This window comes from Ambystoma mexicanum, chromosome 10 (assembly GCF_040938575.1).
Source record: "Ambystoma mexicanum isolate Mex_15411 chromosome 10, UKY_AmexF1_1, whole genome shotgun sequence".
Classification (NCBI taxonomy): domain Eukaryota; kingdom Metazoa; phylum Chordata; class Amphibia; order Caudata; family Ambystomatidae; genus Ambystoma; species Ambystoma mexicanum.
The window spans coordinates 426,704,201-426,722,630 of record NC_090932.1 but is presented as its reverse complement, the minus strand read 5'-3'; the positions used below and the strand labels follow the sequence as shown (position 1 = coordinate 426,722,630).

Below are 18,430 nucleotides of genomic sequence, written 5' to 3'. Positions count from 1 at the left end.
AGGTGAAAGCACTCACCTCTGTCTGCAAATAAGTGGTGCCATTGAACCTAGACTTGTCGACATATTGTTATGGGATTGATATATACTTATAGTAACTGTGATTGAAGTTGTTTGCCATATTAGTGCCAGTGTGTTTTTCATAGATGTGTTTTTAAATAAATAATTATATATCTTTACACCCAAGCTCTGATCAGTGTCTGCTTGTTCTACTGTGTAAATTGCCCTATCTTGTATACTCCAAATACTGCCTAACTCGTCTTGAGAGAAGTCTTACTGCTCAGCCACAGCTACCAGGTAAATCTGGGTGGTGCAGACTGCTACCCATTGGGTTTACCGTTAACTCCTGTAGTCTTAAACTTTTTGCAGTGGTCCCAGGGGGAACTGCACAGGTTTCTACCTAACAGAGAGAAGGCCCAGTGAAGACTGAGAGTCCATACTCAGGAACAGTCACTTGGAGTGTGAGAGGGAGCCAAGGAACGAGAAGACCCAGTCGAAGCTAGCAGGTCTAATGCAGCTCAAGAAATGCATCACGCACAGACAATGCAAGCGATCATGGGGGCTGGCAGAATAAACGAGAGGCTGTACAGTCCGAGCGAGGTAATGCATTGGAAAGCGTATCACTGGATGCTGAGAACAGAGGGAGCGGGCCCCAGAGAGATCGGAGAAGACATGCGAGGTATGCTGACTTTGTCATGGATGTAAGGCGGTGCACGTGAGACCTAGCGCTGGCAGAACATTGAGCGGCTGCTTTCTGCCACTCCTCTTGGCTAGGAGGTCTGTGGGTTCCCATTCCCGTGTGAAGGCTGAGATTAAATACAGACTTGAGTGAATGCAGCAACGGGTGACTGTAAATAGTTGAACCTGTAAAGAGCAATTAAAGCTGTTACTTTTCATACCCAGCAGTGAGGTGTATATGTACACAACAGTTGGCAAATGTCCTGAATGATGTAAACCAGGCGTCTTTGCAAATGTTTAAATCTTTTTTTTTATTTTTGAAATGGACTTACCTCCTGCAAACAGCAGGCACAGGGGCAACAACTGACGCATCTGTACGGTCTGCTTATTCGGATGACTTCTCGGCCCACATTATCAATAATTGTTATAGTGAAGGGGCGTGCTGGTCCACAGCAGTTCCGCGTGCAGAAATCGTTTTGCTCAGCTGCAAAGTAGATTTGCTGTCCCAGGCTGTTTTTGACAACATATTTGTTATTTGTTTCTAAGCCAGTTAAGACTGGAAAGGGGAAAAAGAAATCAAAGTAATTCATCACTGATAAATGACGTGGTGCATACACATGGTGTCAGCGTGAATGTGACATTTTAACGCAAGTATCAAACGAAAAAGGCCTTCTTAAGTCAGCATGCCACTTTGGATTTTGTGTGAATGTTACAGCACAGGATATATGTTTTTTCGTTTGCTTTTTTTCATAAACGTAATCATGTAGCCCTCAATCCCCCCCAGGATTATGTATTTCGTAGAGAAGAATCACTTTTTGGATCGCTACAGGCTTCGATCACAATTGGAAACAGCATTGTTTAGATATTAATTTATCAATGAAGGTCGAAACGTGTCTGGGTTTGCTTGTGATCTCGTGCAGAAGGAATGTGACTTAGCAGTTCGAGCGGCACTGCATCTGTTGGGGTTCCACCAATCCTGATTTGCATATGGTCTTTCCCATTCAGCACTAGCATAACAGGCTGAAAATGGATAGTTTGGAGGGCTGTACAGGACAGTTCCAGAGGTTATGGTTAATTTCATACCTTCCAGCATCGACCTTCAGTTGTTTTGTTTAATTGTACTCGATTGAGATGGGTATGCCCTATGCGGGATTCAAGCCTACTCTGCCTAGAAACCCAACTTACACCTCACTGATGATGCCCAATGAGGCAAAAACATGTCTGGGGTTGCTCGCGGTCCTGTGCAGAAGGGATGCAATGTAGCAATTCAAGGTGGACGGACACTTTTGAGGTGGAACTAAACATGATTAACATGATCTAGCTGCTTCGGTAATGGCTTGGCAGGCGGAAAACGATGGTCTGGAGGGTTTCCCAGACCAATGCCAGAGGTTATGCTTAATTCAACACCCTCTAGCCATCAACCTTCAGTGGTGCAGACCTGCTAATTCCACATGTTGCCCGCAGGCCCTCTGGCAGTACAGGCTTGCTTTACCACACTCCCTATCTTGTTGGGATTCTTGTTGAGGTAATTCCAGGACAACTGTTTTAACTCCCTGGAGTTGCCTTTTATCATTGCATGTGTTCATGTAAAAAATATACCTATTAGACAAACTTTTTTTTTTAGTTTTTTTTTTAGTATTAGGTTAAAATACTACATTTTACCAAATTCCATTCATCCACATTATTACATCATTTCTATAATTTATAAAGTAAAAAGAAAAAAAACACAGAAATATTCATCTCTTCCTTCCTCCCTCCTTTGTCCTATACCACTCTCTCCTCCTCCCCCTTTTCCTCCATAATATTCACCAGCGGACACACCGACTTTACTTCCCGTTCCATTTCTTTAAGGGCTATCAATTGGTTGTCATAAAATCATAGGTACTCTGCATATCTAACAATTACATTTGTTCCAAACGAGTAAAGACTTCTCTTGTGCAGTTTAGAAGGGCCAGGGTTATGGATAGGCTCTCCCCCAAAACTAGTTGGTCCCACCATTGGTCCCGTGACAAAGATGGAACGGCAGGAATATAGGAAGCAAGTAATTTCTTCCTCAGTTCCGTTAGGGCAGGGCACATGAGGGTCAGGTGCTGTAGAGTTTCAGTTGCCCATTCCGAAGTACACAGTCGACATGTATGGTCCGTCTTTCCACTATCATTGGCGCATCATCTGCTTGTGATTTCTCTAGTTGGTAGGGCATTTAAGCGAAATCGCAGAAATTGATTGCGAAGGTAGCTACTCGGAAATATGACCAAGTATTTTGGAAAGGAGTTAAGGGACCATACTTCCAAGGACGGTCTACTATATACTTGACATGTTGATCTCTTCTCCAGTGTTTGGATCCAATCTCTCTCCCATAGCTTTTTCTTTACTTTGCAGGGGTTTGTTATACGCTGATCAACAGTGGCTTCCAGAATCCTTAGGATCTCCTTGCAAATGTATACCCATTCTCTCAGTACACCTTCAGATTCTTCCAGGGTGGCCTTTTGTACCAACTCAAAACCTCTCGCGGGTGAGGGCGTTATACATTTCTGGAAAAGAGCCAAAGATTTCCAAACCACCATAGCAGAGGGAATTTAAGTCTAATTCCATGCTAACTGCTTAGATTGGCATTCCCTGTGGCAAATTCAGCGCCTTTTTCCAGAATAGACCCTCCAGATGGGGCCAGGCGTTAGCCAGAAGATCAAAGGAAGCCTCTGCACCAAAGGTAATGAATGACAGGAACAACCTTCATTTTGTAAAATTGAATCAGGGGCTTTAAGGTGAAGTTGCAATATTTTCCTTTGATGATCCTGGCTTGTGAGGCCAAGGTCTTCGTTTTGCTCCTTAAAATTGCAAGTCTGGGGGCATCCACCATACTGCTGTTAACGCACATCCCCAAGTAGGTCATAGCGCTTACCTGGGCAAGCTTTTCACCATTTAGGAACCAAGAGAAATTTCTCTTGCCTCTCCTTCTTCCTGCTTCCAAGGTCAGAAATCAGGATTGTTGTGTGTTTATGGACAGCCCATTTTCGTTAACATAGACCTGTAAAGCAACGAGCTGTCTTTGCAGGCCCACCGGGGTTTGATCAACAAGGGCCCGCGTAGAGAAGCCTATCAAGTGGGCAACCAGCCAGATTGGGCGTAAAGCTTCTTATGCTTGTCAATGCATTCTCAATATCTGAAATGAACAGATTGAAAAGAGTGGGTGCCAAGGCACACGCTTGCTTCAGGCCTTTCATAATTGGGTTGGAGAGTAAACCCTTGCCGTCCAATTTTACTTGCAATGAGGTCCTGGAGTACAGATCTTTAATACCTTCCAGGATATCATTAAGGCAACTCCAACTCTCCATTTTAGCCCAAAGTTTATTCCGGTCAATGGTATAAAAAGCCTGGGCAAGATCTATGAAGGTTAGATGGTACTTTGCAGCTTCGTTCTTTTTGATTCGGCTCTTTAAGATGTTTATCAGAAATACATTTAACGCTGTGCCCACTCCGTTCACAAAGCCTGACTGTCTAATGTCATACTTTCCCATTTCCGTGCTCCAATTTGTTAGACCTTGTAGTATAAGGGATGCAAAGAGCTTTCCTGCCACAACCAACAAAGCAATCGGCCTATAGTTTGACGAGATGGTCCTGACCCCCTTTTTGAAAATCGGAACTATAATCAAAGTTTTCCAGGATGCTGGTACTCTCCTAACCTTCTTAATGTATTAAAAAAGAGCCCACAAGAAGGATGCCCACTCCTCAGGGTTTTTCGTAAGCGTGACATTTGTCTTCCCATCAGGGCCAGGTGCCCTAGAGTTGCTGGCTCTTTTGATCAAACGAAGGATCTCATCTTGTTATGTTTCAAACAACCATCCCCCAGACATTGTGGGCTTTGGTTCCTCCATAGGCTGATCACTAGGATGAAACAGTGCCCTAAAATGATCTTCCCAGCCTTTAGCTGAAACTGCGTTCACAGACCGAGCCTCTTGTGGGTGGTTTACACCATTGATCCATTTGTGAGGTGTTCTTTGCCTCGATGTTCTTTAGCATCTTTTCTGGATCACATTTGCATGAGCATTTGTTTGTATACTTGGACACAATTTTGATAAGTCTGATGGAGCTTTTTACCACACAGAATTGACACTTCCGTTCCTTGTTTTTTTTAGTTGTCTCAACTTTCTCCTTAGTTGTTTTTTCTTAGAGGCAACTACCTTATCAAAACAGTGTACAGGTTTAAAAGTTTGGCCTGAGGGTTCCTTTTTATTCTCTACAAAGTCCCACATCAATTGGCGATAGTTAACCTCATGTTCTGTCGGCAATGATTTGTCCCTTTGCATTAGGTTTTCGAATCTTCTGGCTAGGATGTTGATTCTTGGTTTATTAAACACCAGTCTGTTGCATGGAATAGTAAGTTGCAGTTTGATCAGACAGGACGGACCAAGTTAATTTCAGCAAATGATGGTCACTCAGATTTGTGGGTATAACGAGTAGTTGTTGCAAAAAGAAGCCAGGGTTTCTTCCTCTGAATTTCTTCCCCAGGTGGCTCTTGGAGGAATGTCCCCCTTGATGTTGCCATTGAGCATATGGATATTTCTCAATAGGAGATCTTCTCGCCATAGCAGGCCTCTAAGTTCTGGTTCTGAGGCTGAAGGGGACGCGTCTTATATCAAGCATTTCTGTTTATCAAACCAGTGTATGTTCAAGTCCCCACAGATTACAATAAGGGGATTTAGCCCACTTTCTAGTGCCCTATCCATCATTACTTCATGGAAATGGGTGCACTTAGGAGCTTTCTGATTCCAATATAGGTTGAATAGAATCTGTTTTTTGGGGGGGAGGGTAGACTTTCCTCCCCTCATCCCTATTTTGTTATTCTGTATGTGAGATTTGATATTCACAGCACTTAGACATCTAAGTTAGCATCATGCTTCACTGCCACAAGAAGGCCTGCCCTTGACCTCCCTCTCAGTCCTTTTAATGCTGGATTGAAATGTACAGTGAAACCCTCAAGTACTGACGCCCTCCTTATCCATGTCTCTTGGAGAAAGATAATGTCGAGACCATCCACATCAGTGTTCCCCTGCGTGAGCAAATGTCTGAAGCCTTGCGTATTCCAGCATCCATTCCGAGGTCTTGGGCTGTTATGCTCTAGTAGAGCTACTCACCAGTGCTCCAGCCAACTAGCTCCAATTTGTTTCTTCTCAAGGGTCTGATTTTTCAATTGATATCAATCCGTAATCTTCCATGGTTATCAAGATCAGAGGCTATCCAGTCTTTATACGACCTTCCCACTGATTTGCTTCCTTCAGATCTGTCATCCATTTTGGAGCAGATTCCTGCCTCTGCACATGTTCAGACCTTTTACCCCTCCTGGGTTTGTCCATCACTCACCTCAAATAGCCATAGTACCCCTCTTCCCTTGTCATCAAGTACCTTAGGTCAAAACCCATTCTCAACAGGCCAGGTGTAGCATCTAGCAGTTTGGCTTTAATGGGTTTTGAAGACAGATGTAAAATAACCCTATCAAAGTGCTCTTCTTCTGGGACGTCTATGGTCTTTAAATTGTAGGTGGTTATTGTTTTTAAATTAGGATGGTGGTGTAGCAGCCTCAGGACGCTTGCCCGATTCAGGATCAGGCAATCATTTATGTCCAGCAGCCTTTCCAAAAGCAAGCATGACATCTCACACGATATTAAATTTGGCTTGTCATTTATCGATCGAGAGTCTTTGGCACAGGGGTTTCCTGATGGGGCAGACACTCTTGGGTTTGTTTCATGAGAGCTTTCTACGTTCCTCCAATGTTTTGAAAGTGGGTGAAGTCTGTTTGCGCTGCTCCAAATTGTTAAGGATTTCAATCGGGCGACACACCTTGGTCTTAGCCTAGGATGTAGCGCACAATTGGAATGCTTTCTCTTTATATTCTACGAATTCAATTTGAGATGGTACACAACCCGTCTCACACCCCCTTTTACAAAAACCCTGGGTCACAATGGACCATGAACCAGGCCGTTTGGAGGGAATGCAATATTTATTTATTTTTAAAATTCAATGGAAATCATACAAATTTTAATATCGGGCAGCAATCACCAATGGGGTGATAATTACAATGGAAATTGAAGCAATACACTTGGTTAACCTTCTACAAAAGCATATCCAAAGCACAGATTCATAGAAGCACTTTTTGTCTTTGGGTAGATAGCACCTGAGTTAAGATTTCCCCCTGCAATACTCTCCCAAACCCCTATGAATCGAATTTGGAATGGACAGAAAGAAGCAGCAGGGAGTCAGGAATATTGTGCAACAAACAGAATATCAAAATCTGACATTCCCTCACAAAATAAGAGGCAAAAACGAATTTGAAAGCCCTTTGCAATGGCATAAAATGACACTCGAAATTGACAAATAAATAATGTGCGGTTAAATCAATGAGGCAAATATGATTTCTCACAATAGCAGGAATGTATAAACACTGGAAATCACAAGGCAAGGTATCAACAAAGGCATATAGTTCAAAAGCAAGTTGAAAGTAAGAACACAATGCAGCCGGAATCACACGTTGGAAAGTTGCATTTTACAAAGATGCAGTTTTAAATGTCACAAACGTTTTTTATGAAAAATGGGTGAAATACTTAAAATCGGAATGTGGTTTATGGGCTGGGGATAGATGGGCAACATAGGGACAATATAGAAGTGAAAGGATGTCTCTAGCTGGATAACTGGGTGTGATTTGCAAGATAAAAGGATGTTCGATTTTGGTAAAATGAAGCCGTTAAAGAGAGAAATCGTTTTGGAAAGGAAAAAACAGATTTTGCTTACACTAGTTTTAATGGCTGAGAAAAGAGGAACGCAGTTACACTGCAGTTGTAACCCTTCACGCAGTGTACCTCTATACTTTAGGGAAAATTAATTTATTTAATCAAAATAGGAGTTACAAGATGGGGTGAATGAAAGAATGGCGCTAACACTAGGAATTCACGGACAAGATGCACCGAGAATTCTGACAGTAGGACAAATTACCAAGGCATGGATAGGGTTGCTTAGAGAGTGGAAAAAAGACAAAAGGATCCGGATGGGGTAGGCTATGCGTTTCTATGGGATGCGGAAATAGTCACAGTCCACGCTTGAGTTTGGGATATTAGGACAGTCAATCGGGTTCTGGTCACTGCACAGCTCGGGTCACCAAGTAGTAGCAGACTCTCCTAGCAGAACAACAGCTTGGCCTGTCTGGTCGCTGGATAGCAGTACAGCTGATGGCAGCTAGCGGGCAAACAGATGGTCTGGTCACAGGATGCTCCCCACAAGGGTACGACAGATTTTCCCCTTGGTTAGTGGGGTTTTTAGTGGGATTTTCTGGATCAAGACCTTGCTGGGATAGGGTCAGCTATGCTTTGGCCTTGTAGTGGAATCTGGAATCTGGCAAGATGAATGTAGAATATAAGGAACGCAGGTGCTGGAAGTTCACGATAGAGTGTGTGTCTAGAGTTCTGTCAGCCACCCTTATTTATAAGACATGGTGACATCATAGAATTATTGGTGGGTGGGCAGAACTGAGCTAGGCCTACCCCCAAGACACTGATAGGACAACCAATGTTGGTTTCCTCCTCTAGTGTTAGGCAGAATTGCATGCAGTACCCTCTGGGACCACCACACACTATTAGGACTACAGGTATAAGCAAGAACAACCTTTGGTACAGTCTGTACCACACGGTTTGCTGGTAGCGAGCTGAGCGGCCAGGCTTATCTCAAGAGTGAATGTGAGCAGTACAAGTAGTTACACAAAGGACTTTCAATCACAGTGGTTCGAGTAGACACTTATACTCAAGGTTTCTTGGTAAAACACTTATTAATTTATTTACACAATCATTTATAAAACATTCCACTAGAAGAAGACAACTTAATATTATAGACCAATACACTTCAATACAAAACTCTACGGTTTTGAGACAGTTTGAGCTCCCTTGAAAAAGGAGCCAAAAGTTAGTTCAGTTACTTAGCAGTGACAAAAATTAAAAACGTCAGTAGAATAGATTATATATACTTTCTAGGCAGTGCAGATAGTTTCAGTTCACCAGAATAGTTCAATTCAAGTCAATAGGCCAGGCCAAAGTCAATGGGCTAGTGTTCTGGATAGGAAAGAGCAGTTCTGGTATCAAACTGTAAAGTCTTTGCAAAAGTTCCCAGAAGTAGTTTAGGCGAAAAAGAATCATTTGTGGGGTCACAAACTGATTAGGCCTGCAAGTTGGGAAAGTTTCACAAACTTTCTCAGCGAGAGTGTGTTCTCTCAATCGAGTTGGCACAGTACCTTTTTGTGAAGAAAACAAATTTTGCTGAAGTCGTGGTTCCTGGCAGTTCCTGCAGATCTCACTGTTCCTGAGCCTCAGTCGTGGGGACAAGAGGGAGGATGTCAGGGGACTCCTGCACTGCACAGGATCATTGAAGAAAGCAAACAAAATGGAGTCACTTCAGATCCAGTAGCTGTAGCTTCAAGAACACAAACTGGTGTCCCTCTCCCTGGTTAAACCTAACCAGCCTTGAGAATGGTATCCAGGTGTTTTATGAGTTGATTGGTCCCACCAACTCAAAGGAAGAAGCCGTCCTTGAAGGAGCTTCTCTGTCGGATGGAGTTTGGCAATTCGTCCTGCAGCAGGGCTTCACCGGGCAAACCAATGGTCTAGTGGTTGCAGCAGCTGTCCTCTTTCAGCTCGTCTTCGGTTCTTTTGTTCCAGTGGTCAACTCTGCCTTCCAGTCCTGGAGACTCGCCTTTTAAACAGTTTTCTCCCTTTCATTCCAGCCCAGCTGTCACTCACCCAGCAGGGTGGCTGTCCTTGCCGGACAGTCAGCCAGTCAATCATGCCAGAGTGCATTTGGGTCTCCTAGGAGACTAAGCACAGGGAGTTGCGGGCACCTCCCTCACTTCGTGCCCACCCCAGACACTCAGGCGCCAAGAGTGGACTTCAGTCCTGAAGCCCATCAAAGGCACCCGAACAAAGGGACCAAACCTGGTTTGGCACGCAGAGACAAACACTAGAAAGACTTTTCCAAAAAGAAATGGTGAAAAAAGAAGACCGGGACCCGTTTACACAAAGGGGATTAAGCCACCATCTTGAAAAACATGGCTCCCGTGATTGTTAGCTGCCGGTGTTCGCGGTCTGGAAAAATCATGGTAGTTTGTTGTAAAACCACTGCCACCAGCCTTTTCAATAGGAAAGGGTAGCATGTGGCTGGTACATGAGTGTTTAGACACAGGGGATACTATGTAACCCCTAAAGCACTCCATTGTAAGTTGGTGTGTGCTGGGTGTATGAATTTGGAAAAGACTAGTTAAGTCAATTTCACTTTACATTCTCTGGTAAAAAGTAGTTTATCTCAGAGAAGGTATTTAAACCTTTGGGAGGTCTAGACTGAGGGTGATGTGTAACACACATGAAAAGATTATGCCTATGGAGTTATCTAAAACTCCATAATCAGTGAACACAAATGTAAAACACAAATCAAAACACATGAAAGAATGGGAAAAAAAGGCTCACACTCTTTCCAGGAAAGTCCTCAAAATCCAGCAAAGTTGCTGGGGGTCTCTAAGGTGATAGGAATTAGCACATTTCTGAGAATTCTCCCTAACACTCTACAAGGTGACTCAGTTTATGGAGTTGGACTTTATGATGTGCAAAGCCGTCCTACAGACCTTTTGCCAAAAATCTGTCTTTACATAATTTACACATTTGTACAGTTGTGGCACTTTAACAAATCACATGGGCAGATTACATATTTTACGCAGAGCATGCCAGTCCAACTCTACAGTTTATAAGACTGTTTTATCTGCTTAACAATTTTTCATCGTTTTCAGTATGAAATATTCGGCCTAAAATTCTATATCGTTATACATGTGTATAGATTATTATTAGGCATATCAGTATTGAATTTCAAAGTGGCATCATGTACACTTTCCTTAAAATATGCAATTCTCTGCCATTTCTGTTCCCAATATGGCAGTGAAGGCTACAACATCTTATAAACCACAAAATTACATTTACACTGTTAACTTTTTACGTTCCTGCGAAGTCCTGTTGCCAAGATAAAAGTCTTCAAAGTTTCTTAATTAAATAGTCTTTTGAAACAAATGGGGCTGGTCTTTGTCCTTCATTTGCCCCATTTTTTTCTCAGCTACCACCAACTATCGTTTCAGCCCAGGGTGGTTGTGGGGGTTTCCCAGTTTGATTGAATGTTTATTGCCACTTCCCCACTTCACATGTCAGCGTGCCAGATTCTAATGTCTGAGCCTGGAGCACAGACGAAAGTCTGATTAACATGTGATATGTGGCCTTCTGGTCCTATTCAAAGTTTTCCAAGCTATCTATTATCACTTATGTGTCCCAGAAGTTTATGGTGGCTCCTTTTGGGGCAATGCTTCAGTTTAGCCAGCGGAAAGTCCTGTTTTGGAGCTTGCAAAATCCAGCCAATGCATTTTAATTCCTTTATTTTCTTTTATTTTGTTCTGAATCAAAAACAAGCCTGTTGGGTAAAACATCCCATATATGCTCCCCAACAAAACCCCTTTTACATTGCTAGGCAGGGACACGTTTTTATTCAACATTGTACTTTTAAAACAGGCATTTTCTTTTAGTTTGCAAAAGCCCATTTTGTAACATGGTGAAAGCTGCTAGGATTTCTCTTTTAAATTCGTTTTTTTCTCTTCCATCTGGCTTCCCAATATTGTTTTGCAGCCCTATTCAGTTTCTTTTATCCCGCAGTTTGTTCAAGCCACAGGTTCACTGAAATTGACATATGCCCATAGAGCCGGGATTTTTTTAAAGCCTTGATTTTTGACATTTTGTAACCCAAAATGTAAGCATTTTCTCGCACGGCTGAAAGTGAAGTTTCTTTTATTTCAGCCCAGGTTTGGCTTGACCCTAGACTGTCATTCAGGGATAATGCTCTCTTTTGCTGAAGCACAATGTGGATATGGATGGGCATGGCAGGCCTTTATTGATAAAAGCAATGTGATGTGGAATAGATGAAAATAGTGTCAGGGCAGCCTCCTTTTTTGTGTAAAATATTCCCTTTTCAATGGGAACTTTTTAGCAAACAGCAGAGCAGTGCTGTTTTTTTCAATTAGCTTCTTTTGGTGCACACAAGAACACACCCCGGTACCTTTCTCGGCATGCTCCAAGTACCAACTCGCCCAATGGGTGTTTGGCAAGATGGTGCAGCCATCCTTTTGTAGCTGCCAAATGCAGTTTGATGCAATGGTGCTCCAAGGTGCCAGCGAAGCCATTTTGCTGTTGTCTGCAGAAGCGCAGCTTGGTCATGGATGGGAATTCTGCTGAGCGGGTCAATGAATCCCACAAAATCTCCTTCCCACTCATGATTTTTAAAGGGTACACAGCACAAAGTTGACAGTCTCACAGGAGTAATGTCCTTCTTACCTAGGGTGCCACTAGTGTCAGTTTGGTCATGCGGCCCATGTGTTGAGTTTGATCCCTCATGAGTACGGGATTTTTCCCGATTAATTCGGCCAACAATACGCCCAGCAGCGTTACCAGAAATGTTTAGAGGAATTGGGCATTGTGTTGGTTCCAGAGTCTTAGTTTGTTTTCTCACTGTTTCAACACTTATGGGGCCTGTACTGTCCCTGGATCCGATATTACACTCCATATTTTCCTCATTATCCGACATGGAATAAGTCGATAAGTCCATTAAGTCCACACTAGAGTCAGGACTACACGTTGGAGAACCAACAGTAGTCTCTGTGCTTGAGCTTGGGGGAAGTTTCTTTTCTGTAGGTGTAGCTCTTACAGAGTTTACTGATCCATTTTTACTGCTGCCTATTTGCATACCGGGTAGCGTCAGATTTTTCACAAAGGATCTACTGATATTTGATTTTGCTGCTGTTTTTTATATTCTTTATTTTCTTGTTTAGAAGGGCTCTTGATTTTAGGGGTTACGTTAATTCCGACTTCTTTGCTACAGACGGATGAGAACTCTCGATTTCAGTCACCTCCTCCTCATGTTATTTTTTTTCTCGATTGGTGTCTTAACAAATAGATCATAAATCTTAGACTCTTCAGGGGGGTTTCCTGTTCTAATCAGGACACCAGTTCAGCAGCTGGGCCCGATCCATTATCGACCTACACAGCCTCCTCATTACTCTCTTGGATAGACTAATTCCCTGGGACAGCTGATGTGGGGACCAGGTCTGAATCCGGAGCACTCAGGCTCAGGTCAGTTCTTCCCAGACCATCTCCCAGGCAGCCACCTGGCAAAATGGAAGTTGACCCACTAGAGACGCCTGCAGTCTCATTTCTTTTTCCTTCGTCTGCTGGGATCATCTTTTGACCCCTTTTTTTGCCTCTGTCGCTCAAGGTCTCATCTATCGTTAGATCAAGGGAAAGGATTTTTGACCTTCCTCATTCCCATTCACATGTGTCTCCTGCATGGGGGCATTAGATGTTGATAATCTTTCCAGCCGGCGCTTATCCTTAGCTTGAATAATGGGATCCAGTATTCGATGGAGAATATTTGTAGTTTGGGCTGAATGTGAATCTAAGGTAGCTAGAATGGCTATGACAAAGCCTTCTATATATATATAAGGTTTGAATGCAACATGGCAATAACAGTGGTGTTGTCTTTTAATTGGTCATTCACTGATTCATATAGTTTAATGAATGGTGCTATGGTGATGGATAGAGCTGCTATCATGTTGCTGTCCAACCCTGGTGATTTCTCCATCAGAGTTTCAGATCTGGGATCCTCTTTTTCCCCTTGCTGTCAAGACTGTTCCATGATACGTTCCTTAGGTTGATAAAAATGTATCCTATCACCTGTATCCCTTCTCGCATCGCCCATACCAGAGCATTGCCGTGGTCGTTTATTATAGCTCCTGAAAACAGGGCAGGTTTTTGACAGGGTTGTAGCCACTCGCACGCCAAGTAAAGGGCAGCCAGGCTCTTCCAAGGTGCTCTGTCCTGAGGGATCGCCGCCATCCATCCCCCTTCTAGATACAACTTCCTCTATCATAGCTGCTGGAATCTTCTCCACAATGTCTTTCTCAATGAGCTTCAAGGGCTGCGATATAGTCAGCTGTTCCGCCTCCATACTTACCATACTTTCCAACAATGCTCCATCAGATACCTCATTGAGCTCTTTCACTTGCTGATTTTTCTGTGTGCCTTTGGAAATAGGCCTCGGGGGAGCTTTCTCATAGCAGAAGCATTGATTTAGAAACAAGTTATTTGGAGTAAAACCAGCCGGCCGCCAGGTTGGTTTGTCTTTAGCTGTGCAGCTTTCCGTTTGCGGACAGCCTATTGACACAGATCGACCAAATGTGGAAGAGAGCACCTATGCCTTCCTGTTTTCAGAGGCTTTGAAGTGGAAGTTTTTTGGACCAATGACCCGAGCCCGGTTCAGCTCCTCTTTCAATGAAACCTCCCTGAAAGGGGAGGGGGGGCATTTTGGCATTTAACCTATGTGGGGTGGCATGGTGCTCTTCATCCCTTGCTTTCCTAAAAGTCTGCACTGTGGATAAGGCTGGACAACCTAGCACCTCCTCCGAGGAGCCACTGGCCAAGCCTTTGATTACATCTTGCTGCGACATTGTATTTCATGTAGTTTGCTCCCACCAGTACCCTCACCTTCGTAGTCCAATAAGGGGGAGGGATGCAGAGAGGTGATCACCCCTTTAGAACATTCAAGGGGAGGGGAAATACAATGATATTGATCAGGATCTAGTGCTGTCTCAGGTGTACCTGTCCGGTCTCGCTCAAGAGAGTCTAGAGAAAGGGCCACTGCAGTATGCTCGTAATGATCCGTCCGGGCTGTAATTTTGACGTCCACCTCGAGTGGGCAGGAAGGGAGGCTGGGCCTTCCCTCCCTCACTTTCTGTGCATCATTGCTGATTTAATTGGTGACTTCCCAAGTTTCCATAAGTTCCACAGGTTCAGCACGCAGATTCAGTGTTAATGGTGGTGCAGATGTTACTGGTGGACCCAACCCATCCCTGCAGTTTAGTACAGTTATTGGTGTAGTGACATCTGCACTCACCTCACAAATCCAGTCCGAGTCACCGATGTTGCTGTAGATTTCCAGAGACACCGGTCACTGCATGTCCTTCATTCTGTGCCGGGGGGCGAGCAGGGCGGCATTATTGGCGAGTACCACTTTCTGTAAGGATCGCTGTGCCTCTCCCCACTAAACACATTCTCTCCCTTCCGCTTCGCTTCAGCTCGGAAGCCAGTATTTAACTCCTGCAGTCGCAGTGGAGTTAAAGGGCCAGCCAGAGTTCTATTCTCCTTCAAAGCAAACCGAAACAAAACGCCAAACATTTTCTCTTACTTCCGCTTCGCTTCCGCTTGGAAGCCAGTATTTAACTCCTGCAGTGCCTGGAGTCAGAGCGGCCAGCCAGAGTCCTGTTCTCCTTCAAAGCGAAACAAAACGCCATACATTTTGACATACTGAAAAACAGCAGTTCTCAGGAAATACTGTATAATGACCTGCGAGAGAGCAAATATTGGTGTCTGATGATGGAAGCAGTGCAGATGTTTTTGGTTGGAATACACAAAGCAGAACACACCCAGTGCTGAAGAGCTGGGACCACTTGACCATGATTTCCAAAGAGTTCATCATGAATAGCAGGCAAGCATCAATATAAACCGACAGGCTTTGTACTCAGAACTTGTTTGCATGGCATATCCCCTGGTTCACCTGGCCTGAAGAAGCTTAGAATTATCTGGACAACTGTTTCTATGGAACAGAATCCTGAATGGGTGCTTGGGGAAAGATACTGGAATTCAAAATACCAAGCTTTAACCAGGGGAAATAGGTCAGTATGTTATACTTGCTTGGATCTTTAGGAATACAAAATGCTGGGATTATAAAGACTATTTAGCATACCCTGGGGCACTCCTAAATTGTTTCACCAGTTGCTGTGTGGGTGATTGCCTCTGGATTGATGGACGAAGAGATGGGGTATTGCCTACACAGAGCTCAATGGGTGTGAAAGCAGGGCTGTAAAAAACACTCATCTTTTATGTAAGAATGACAGCAAAATGGGTTTAATAATGTGTTGTTCCTTTGTCTTTGTTATGCCTTACGAAATAAATAATGAATGACTGAATGATGACAATGTCCTAACGTGTCGAGTTGGAGTAACTTTCACCCATAGTTATTCATGATCTATTATAATGTGTGAGTGGTTGGCGAGGAATGTGGGTTGTCTTCATGATTTAGAATCAATAATCTCTATTCATAGTGCAAACAATGACCTATATTGTTTATATATTACACACAACGATTAGTACATTTCGTTTTTTATTATATTTTCATGAATGTTTTTATTTATTTGACTGCACATTCCACTGGAAGAATTTTCCGAATAGTTTTATGGTTTTTATTTGGGGGATGGAGTTGATGTTTGTTGAAATGTATCTGACTCTGGACAAGAGTAAGAATGGCAGGCAGTGTTAGAAACGTAGAACTTCTTTTTAGTAAGCCGCTGGACCAGTGGTCGAAGTGAGCGAGAGCGGTCGGAGCGGTGCTCCTCTACTTTTTTAAATGACCTTTTACAGCTCCTATACTTTTATTTTAAAAAGAAACCGTTCCAGAATGGTTTCGTTTTAAAATAAAAGTGTAGGAAGAAGTTGAAACTTGCCCTTTCAGGGCAATGCACTGAACATTCTCTTAAACAGCAGGTGCAAGTGTTTGGTGATGTGTATTGTGTGTGGGAGGGGACGTGATGATGGGGTTTGTGGGGAGTGGGTGCAGGCCAGCAGGGAACATAGTTCCACTACTTCTTTTCGTACACTTCGACCACTGGGCTGGACTCCTTGCACCTGTATTTTGATAAGCCTCTTTAAGTGCCACAGAAGGCATAACCATGTGATTTTGAGACAAGTCTGTAGTTTGGAACTGTTTCCTTGGCCACATAATGCACACCATGCCTCCGGGTGTAGTGCGCTGGACAAATGCAAAAAGAAATACAAATAAATACATTAATTAATTACACACAACCATTCATAACCTCCACCAAGCTAGATCACACACTTCACACCCTCAACCCACACTGCACGCCCTGAGGCACTCTTAAGACTCTTAAGGCATGGTGCTGCACTCCATAAGCCACGCTGGACGCTGTGTGAAACAACCCCTGCATATGCTCAGCCGGGACTTAAGAACCCTCCAGCAGGCTCTGCAGAACCTCAGCCAAGCTTTTTGCACTCTTAGCCAGGATCCATGCACCCTCAACCAGACCCTGTGCTTCATTTGGTTGGACTTTGGACAATATTTGCACACCATTAGCCAACATTTCGACCATGTTCTGTGCCCCATTGTCCATGCGCATCTATGTTTCTTGGGGATAGAAGGCCAGAGCATCGCTGAACTTTTTCAATGGTTTGGGACGGCCTAAATAGGTGGGGGAAAACTAACACACAGCAGAGGTCTTGAATTAGAGGCCAAGCCTCAGAGAAATAAGTATCGGGGAAGTGGTTAGTGCCAAGGACGAGGTATGTCGTCCTTGGGATTACCTCCCCAGTGCCAAGGACGAGATAGCTCGTCCTTGGCACTTAAGGGGTTAATGAAGGAGAAAATGTTAGAAGGATTTGCATGGTGAAATACTGAAATCACCAAAAAGGCCTTGGCACTGGGGCGGGGGGGGGGGGGAACCCATGGCAGTTAAGGCGGGGAAATACTGCTGCAACTTTGCTGCTTCTATCTAGAGTCTGGGAGTGGATGGTGACTAAGCCTGTTGATAGGTCATCATCTCATTTCTGAATGTGGGGCGGTGAGACATGCAACATTATTGAATCATACAGAGAGCAGCATTTGCGTAGGATCTAATAGCCAATGGCATGATTGCTGCAGAAACATCTTTCCAGATTCAGTTCTTTAAGTTATGCAGAGGCTGGTAGCCTTATTCCATTCATTGGGAACAGTGGCGGTGGAGGAAACAATGGCAGTGCAATTATTATGTTTTTTCTAAGCTTGTTGAGGCTGGAGATATGAAATATAAATGTGATTTTGAAGACGAGTGGGGGTTCAAAATCAGAGGATATGAGAACAGTCTTGTTTAATTTAAATACTCCAACTAGTGTTGATACCTGCATTTTGGAGCTCACTGCATACTGTGCTTGAAAGTGTTCAGAAATATTTTCTGATGGTATCATTCGACTTCGCCCTACTCTGTTACACAATGTGGGTCAATGGCACATTTTACTCAGCCCACATCTTAAGCAGTATTCAGAGCTCATCAGATCTCTCAAATATTAATACTATTAGCAGCTTTAAGAAGGCTGTTTGCAGCTTCCCCTTGAGATAAATTGCTTTACAAAAAATGAAAGAGGGCAAATGAGATATCAAACAGGAGAAGGGAAGTGTGGATCTCTCAAGAAATGTTACGGTCCATGAAGAATAAAAGGTATTCATGTAATCACCCAGACATCACACAGCCATCACACAGAGATGCATTAGTATCACTGGGAACCGGAGAACCTCCATCATGCTAGAAAACACTGAGCTGCATGGGACTTTGGAAGAGAACCTACGTATGTGGAAGCACACGCGGTTGTGGTTGCATCAAATCTGAATTAATTGCGGAACTGTGTAAACTTGCCAAAGAATGTAGAAGTTGGGACCTTGTTTAATTTCCTGGCCCTTATTTAAGCAATATAACCAGAGGAGGGGGAGGCATTACTGGTGAGGTAATACCCCGGGCCAGCAGTTAGAAGCCCAAGGGCGTTACCTCACTGGTAATGCCCTCCCAATAGAGGGTTATATTGCCCCGGGACGTTGTACCATG

General features: G+C 43.6%; 1 protein-coding gene across 1 annotated transcript in view; it reads right to left on the bottom strand.

The window, feature by feature from the left end:
• The window catches only part of LOC138491470 (phospholipid scramblase 2-like), a 393,847-nt gene that overhangs the window by 73,311 nt on the left and 302,106 nt on the right, over positions 1-18,430 (bottom strand). The window contains exon 7 of the mRNA XM_069617985.1: positions 1,008-1,231. Within this exon, the coding sequence (XP_069474086.1) occupies positions 1,008-1,231 (224 nt within the window). The remainder of the gene's footprint in view (positions 1-1,007; positions 1,232-18,430) is intronic.